The sequence below is a fragment of the Parasteatoda tepidariorum genome, chromosome 4 (genome assembly GCF_982258835.1).
Source record: "Parasteatoda tepidariorum strain Cologne lab strain chromosome 4, Ptep-v5.0, whole genome shotgun sequence".
NCBI classification, from domain to species: domain Eukaryota; kingdom Metazoa; phylum Arthropoda; class Arachnida; order Araneae; family Theridiidae; genus Parasteatoda; species Parasteatoda tepidariorum.
In genome coordinates this window covers 54024797-54032166 of record NC_141758.1, presented here as the reverse complement: position 1 = coordinate 54032166, position 7370 = coordinate 54024797, and the positions used below count along the sequence as shown (strand labels likewise).

At 33.1% G+C, this 7370-nt stretch overlaps 1 protein-coding gene across 1 annotated transcript; it reads right to left on the bottom strand.

The window, feature by feature from the left end:
• Positions 1-1268: 1268 nt before the first annotated feature.
• Positions 1269-5880, bottom strand: LOC107451791 (uncharacterized). The gene is made up of 2 exons (XM_016067997.4): positions 5710-5880; positions 1269-2374 (listed from the first exon to the last, which is right to left on the bottom strand). The coding sequence occupies exon 2, from the start codon at positions 2324-2326 to the stop codon at positions 1484-1486; it is 843 nt and encodes a 280-aa protein (XP_015923483.1). The 5' UTR covers positions 2327-2374; positions 5710-5880; the 3' UTR covers positions 1269-1483.
• Positions 5881-7370: the final 1490 nt, after the last annotated feature.

The window sequence follows — 7370 nt, the reverse complement described above, 5'->3', positions numbered from 1 at the left end:
CTTCATTTCCACTTGAGAGATTTCCCAATTTTGCATATTTCGTTCTCTTTTAATAACTGCGCATGCGCACCTGAACAGTGTAAGCGCCAGTGCCAGGGAACGGACATGCGCAGTTGCTCCAAAACTTAATGTACTGGATAATACTTAAAATTGCGAAATCTCTCTATTGTTTGTATTATTTTACCATTTCTACTCATTTCTTTCACAGATCCCCGTTTTAGTCATCGAAGTAATTGCCATATTTCCCAGATAGCAAAATAAGGCTTATTTTCACTCAACAAAAACCTTTTAATGTAAACCTAAAAAGGTTTGTAATACAGTTTACGTATAAACCTTCTAACCTTAAAATGAGATCTGTGACAGTCTGCTCTATTCTACGCCTATTACTCTAATCCAAAGCTTTGGAAAACAACCTTCTATATAAAAAACTTAATCCGAGGTTGATTTAGGGTTTTCAAGCGTGAAAAAAATCCTTTCATAAAGCTAGCCTCAAGGTGAAAATAATCTTAAATCTAGGTAATTATAAGGTTTATTTTCGCAAAGTTTTGTATGCTCTGCTAAAATCCACCCTGTCATGAAATTTTAGGGACAATGTAATTTGATCCTGCCTCTTGTGTGACGTCAGCTAAAACATCATTATGTCAACGTCATTATGTCACTGATGCCAACAAAATACTGGTTTGTTAGCTCAAGGCCTGGTTTCTTAGAACTAGCGCCTTATCTGGGCGTCAGCGGAAAGTTGACGTAGAGCTGACGCCAAAAAAATACTTTTTTGTTAGCTCAGCGAGAGCAGTCGGTCCAATGCAGACATTATCTCTCATTGCGCATGCGTTAATAACGTAAACAAATATTTATTTTGAATTTGTATTGATTTTGTTATTGTCGACCAGTGTTTTAGAGAACAAATAATGACTTTGTCCTAGAAAAAACACATTATAGCTGAGCTAAATGAAGAGTGCTATGTTTAATGAAGAAGCTATGTTTAATGTCAAAATCAAAATCTTGGCTGATTTCAATGTGCTGTTGGATGTTGTCCGCCATTGCTTCTGTGGTAACGTTACGTTGTAATCCAACTGCAGTTGAGCTGGACGGCAATTGTAGTTCAAGATGAGCGTTCGATGGCGTATACGATCAAACTCACAAATGGACCAATCAGAGGTTAGCGCTGATTTCCAGCTGACGGCGTCCTATCCTAAGAAACTAGGCCTTAGTGACAATGCTTTTTTTAAAAAAAAGCTTCAGGAAATAAATTTTAATCCTTTTAGGAGGAAAGGTTTGAATTTGCAATATTTTTGCTTTATTGAAAAAAGGCTTTTAATACAAACATTTTCGTGATTTAAACAGGAAAAATTCACTTAAAAATTTTTATCTTAATTCTAAAAAATTACGTCATCAGGATAGAATTTTACATTAAAAAAAATTACAGGAATCCAGAAAATTTGATTTCACGTAACAAATAGCTTTTCACAGCTCATCTCCATATCTAATGTGAAAAATATTGTTTCAATGCATCCTGTCGCACGAACTTTCCCTTTCTTGGACCCTTGACAAAAATACCAGTCAGATATCGTCCATACACACAACTGGTATCCACACCTATTGCCTTAGGAGTTATCTGTAGATTTCTCGGATGATCGTGGCCAAAATAAATGTATTGTGGACCATCCCATAATGCTGCCCAACGTGACCCTTTCTTATCACCATTAAATGGCCGGTACCCACCAGGACAGTGCTTATCTTCAATACAATTCCTCATATTCATCAAATCATATGGTGTGTGATCTTCTAATGGTACCCCTGGAATCAAACCTCCATGAACAACAATAGCATTTAAGGAGGGCATAGATATCGTATAAGGTAGCTCAGCTATGAAATTCAGATCATCAGTTGTCATATTTTTTATGAACTGATCGGGTTTTTTGTACTGGTAACCTTTTATATTTTGATGCTTCAAGTATCTCTCCAATACTTTCTGATCGTTGTTGCCTCGCACAGTTAATATGAATGGAGTCTCTCTTAGAAATCTTATCACCCCTATGCTGTCTGGACCTTTTCTTAATATGTCTCCGGTTAATATCTTTAAAACATTGTCACCCGCAATATTGTTATTTGCAAGTAGAAGTTGAAGTTCAGATAGACATCCATGCACGTCACCAATGACAACAACTTCGTTAAATCTATCTAAGTACGTTGCATCCAGAAACAGGTGGGGAACCTTCGGTGGAAATGATGTTTCTTTTATTGGATGATTGCATTTATGAGCATCTATTCCCAATAGCAGCGTGAAAATGATCACTAAAAGCCATGAGACATTCGGCGGTGGCATTGGAAATAACTTGTGATTTGATCTTGGTGCAAAAGTTTATGAAAATCTCTAAAAGAAATTGAAATGAGCATTAGTATAATTTCATTATGTCTTAAACAAACCACAGCCACAATATCCTTGAATTGTTCATCTAGTAACATTTCTTACACTAACTGTAAAAATATTTTGCGCAACTCAACACTAACCTGCTTTTCCTAATGACGCAAGTAAATACAAACAATTTTTTGTCGGAGTTTTGAAACAACAAGGATCAATCGATGATGTTTGATCAAAAAAATATTTGATACTTCTGAGTATTGGAAAGTTATAAGAAATCACTATGTTGTTGACTCCAGTGATGCTTAACTCATTGTTATTTCATACCATTCCTCGAATCGAATACAGGGAATTGAGCACTCCCCTCCCAATCAAATTTCCCATGTTCGAATCCCAGTCGTGGCTGGTTGCTACAAATTCTGCTTCCGCCTCGCACCGATCACAGTGCTGACGTAAAATATCCTCAGTGGTAGACTGATCATTGGTTAGAATCCCCTTGCCGACGCCTAACAGGGTGATTTTCCTCAATATGTAACGTAAATCCTTTACGAAGGCTAATTTGTCCCAATGCTATATCCAGGAGTTCCGTTGTCTTCTGTATTGGGTTCAAAATTACAAGGCAACGGAGTTTAACATTAATAGTCAGAATTGGATCGGCTGTCTAACGCCGGTTATAAAATGAAATTCTCGGTATTGTATAAGTTTTGGTACGGTAAGAGAAAATAACATACAATGTGCAAGAAATTGATATTAGAGAGATTTTGCATTGCTTTCGTCTTACGTTAATCTAACAGTAACTTTATTTTATATCCCTTTAATTGGTTCATAAAGAAATTTATATCCATGTGCTATAAAGCCCAAGTAAGGTTACAGTTAGCGAGAAACAGTTCTCTATTTTCTAAATGCCCTCTCTCGTCACTGGGATTCAAAACCAAGTAAAACTGTCTCAAAAACAAGCACTCAATTTCCTAGTTCGTTCCATTAACGAAGCAAGATGATTTCAAAAATGAAACGTTCTAAATAGGAACACCAAAATTAAAGCTCCTATTTATCAACGTAATTTGCTAATGGTGTAAGGTGCGTGTATAAATAAATTCCGAGTGTGTAAGAATACACCCTATTGATGCTCGATACAAACAAATATATACTTATAGCACTGGAAATAAAGATCTTCAACCTTTTGCGCCATTTTTCCTATCAATAAATTCCGGAAATCCCTCGGGCCATAATATTCTAATGAATCCATTAGCAGTTGGAAGATAACAGTTTTAGCGTAGGTATTGTCGGCACATGTTCGCATTTTATTAGGAACCAAAATAAAATTTGAATATAATGAATTTATTTTATACATTTTTGTTATAAACGGAAATGCATGAAATATTGAGGTAAAACAATACATCTAAAATACTAGAGAATAAGAAAAAAAAAGTACTTACATAAAAAGGAATACTATTTCAGACTTGAGGTCAATTTTAACCTTGTTTTTTTGGCACGATTAAATCATCAGTGTCTCGTGAACTATTTGCAGATGCAATTCTTTAATCATTCATCAAATGCTGATCAACCAAACATGTTTTTTTCTCTTTTTTTATAGACTGTCTTGTGTTTTATTATTTCTGACTAAACATTTTAATAAGAATCAGCCATGGTATTTTCACTATCATTTGAAATAATCATCCTTTTTTAGCTCCTTGCATGTTTTTTATTTACTTATTCTTTTAAACTGAAGGATGTAATTTATCAAGGCACTGAAATATCATATATGGACGCTTGCATACAGTTCTCTTTTAAAGTGTAAGTGTAAGCTTGCCTCAGTGTTAATGGAAAAGGAAGAGAGCTTTTAATTAAGTTTAAAGTAGTTTCAACAGCAAATTCAAACTTGTACAGTGTGCAAAATAAAAATCACGGACCATCCTGAATAACTTTTCACCTACCGTTCGGATCTTCACATTCGAAGACTCAATCTTAAAGGTTTCTTGGGGTGACCTCAAATATGCTAATTAATTAGTACAGTCTATATTTTAAGTTACGCATTCAGGCACAAAAACGTACTCTCTCTCTCTGAATAAACATACCTTTTTTTGACGGATTCCGATTTCTGACCCACAAAATGAAGAGGCAAGCCACAATTTAGAAAATATGCCTCCATAGTTTGGTCAAGAGAGCGGCCCCAAGTTTGGACCCTTTAATGCTAATTTTATTTTTTGCATAGCTCGAGATTCTTTTTAAGTGAATTCAAACTTTTTTTGCAAGCAAATATTAAAATCGTTTATCCAAAGATAATTTAATGAGAAATAAAATATTGTAAGCATTTATTATTTTTTATTATTTTATTTAAAAGTGTCAATATATGTATTATTTTTTTTTACTTTTTATTCAAATATAATTCCGTAAAAAATATTTTTAAATTATATTCTTTATTTTTTAATATTTAGTTTACAAACATTTGAATTTGAATAGTAAGGTATAAAAAAATTTTATGCAAATTTCATCCACGTAATTTCAAATGACAAAATCCAAGACTCGAAAGGATAGCTCTAAATTATGTTTGAGAAATAAAATTTAAAGGTACATTTTCTTTGAGATGGCGAAATAAGTAAGAAGTTAAATTTACATTAAGAGAAACAAAGTTCTGATCGCTTTCCTGACTATAATATTGAGACCATACTTCCAAGATTACGGCTAATCTCCATATTTTGAGGGTAAAATATTAAAATACATTTGAAAGAAAAAGGTATGTTTATTCAGTACATTTTCGTATCTAATTTTATAAATTAAAATACCGACTGCATAAATTAATTAACATATTTAAGTTAGACCATCGACAATTAAGGTTATTTCCTAATTATCTGAAAATCCAATCATCCAACCAAAAGTTATTAAAGTATTCTCTTTTTTTCGCACTATAGAATCAGGAAAAAAAATTCCCAATGAAAAGAGGATCTCAAGATTTTACTAGTTTTTTCTTACCTTTTCTTCTAATATTTTTTTAAAGTAGTTTTTACTAAGAGAAAAAAATTCAGTAACTGGTTCAGAATATTGTCTTGCAATTTTAAAATTTTTAAACATAATATTTTCAAAATGTTAATTTTTTACGAAGTTATTGTTTAATCATGAAATTAACTAAGAGAAGATTCCATATAAACTTTCCGTATAGGTTTTTCAACATTATAATAAGGCATACAGCTCTCAGATTTTAAGGGTTTGCTACTAAGCCTATAATAAAAGTCTCATTTATACATATTACATAAACGTCTCACTGAGATATTACTATTCTTAATTGAGCTACTTCCATGAACAGTAATAAAATAAAAGTACCTTATAATAACATAAAACAAAATACTCACTTAGTACTCGATTCGAATCTAGTTCTTTAAAGGTGGCTCTGAACCAAAGTGGTTCTTATGTCACGTGTAAAATTTAAATGCATAAGTCTTACAATAAGTCAAAACTTAAATATGTATTAGGCTTAAGAAAACGTTCGATACATTGAATAGCCATTCTCGATATTATGACACTAAGATGCTGATCAAATACTTCTGTTTCCTGGAATATAAGAACGTGAGAAATGATTTGATCATATTTTTTTGATTTTTTTACAATTATTAATACTTCTTAGTATTAATAATTGTTCCAGTAGCATAATTTTCTAAGCCAGTCTGCTTCTCCATCTCAAAGAAAATGATGTAGTCAGTCTGCTGCAACATCTTCATAAATCAAAATCTATCTGAGACCCAAACGCAATCGAGTGAACACTCATATTGTAAAAATTAGGCTTACCTAAACCAAAAGAAAATTTTAATTTGCAAACAGTTGATGAAAATTAAATGCAAGAAATGAATGTTTAAATATAATTTATTGCTTAATGTACAGTTGTGTGTGTGTGTGTGTGTGTGTGTGTGTGTGTGTGTGTGCGTGCGTGCGTGCGTGCGTGCGTGCGTGCGTGCGTGCGTGCGTGATGAATGAAGATGGAACAAAATCATAGTTAAAACACAAAAATAACTAGAATATAACTAGAATATATATAACTAGAATATATATAAGAGAAAAAAATTTATATAAAGTTCAAGATTTATACAATAAATATATTAGAGCAGTGGTGGCCCAGGGGATAGAGCGCTCATACCGATGAGGAGACCCGGGTTCGAATCCCAGCGATGGCTGATCGATACATATTTCGCTCCCGGTTCACACCGACCACAATGCTGACTTAAAATATCTTCACTGGGAGGCGGGTCACCTCATCATGGATATGATTGACGGGTCATGACTGTGAGTCCCCTTGACATCAAGCTGGTCATGGGAGGTTTTCGAGGTTTTCCTCTCCATGTTACGCAAATGAAGGTTATTTCCTTCCAAATCTCCTCCTCAAAGCAAATTTTTCCAATTACTATATCCAGAAGTTCTCTTGTCTTCTGGATTCAGTTCAAAATTACAAGACTACGGAGTTGAACATTGGTAGTCGTAAACTCAAAATGGGCCTGCTATTCAATGACTGTCATAAAATAAATGTCTCTAATATATATAACTCCAAATAGAATTTTTTCAGACTATAATAGAAAAGCTTGGCTTGCCCAAATATACATATAGTGAAATTTACGTTTGTAAACATGGGATAAATAAATAAAAAATGTTCTATGCTTCCTTTTTTTTTATTTACTTTTAAACTTACTCTATAATACTTAAAAGGAAAAATGAAATGAATCTTGCTAACAGTTTATTTAAGATTTTTAAATCTGAGTTTTAAAAAAAATCTGCATAAGATGTGATAATCTGCAGCGTTCACTGCCAGTCTCAGCGGTTTCTCCTACAGAGGCTAGTTTGAAATTAAGTAAAAAATATTTATTCATTTTGCTTGATTGTATGCTAATGTAATTAATGTCCTTGGCTTTCATGTGCTGGTAACATACGTCGATAAATTTAAGCGTTTTGTTCATCCGTCAATTTACACTGTTAGAAATTTCTTGGAAAATTCTTCTTTGATTTATTATAATTGTTATTTTACCAT

Coding starts and splice junctions, on each gene's coding strand:
- LOC107451791 (XM_016067997.4), bottom strand. CDS start 2,326: ATGCCACCGCCGAATGTCTCATGGCTTTTAGTGATCATTTTCACGCTG.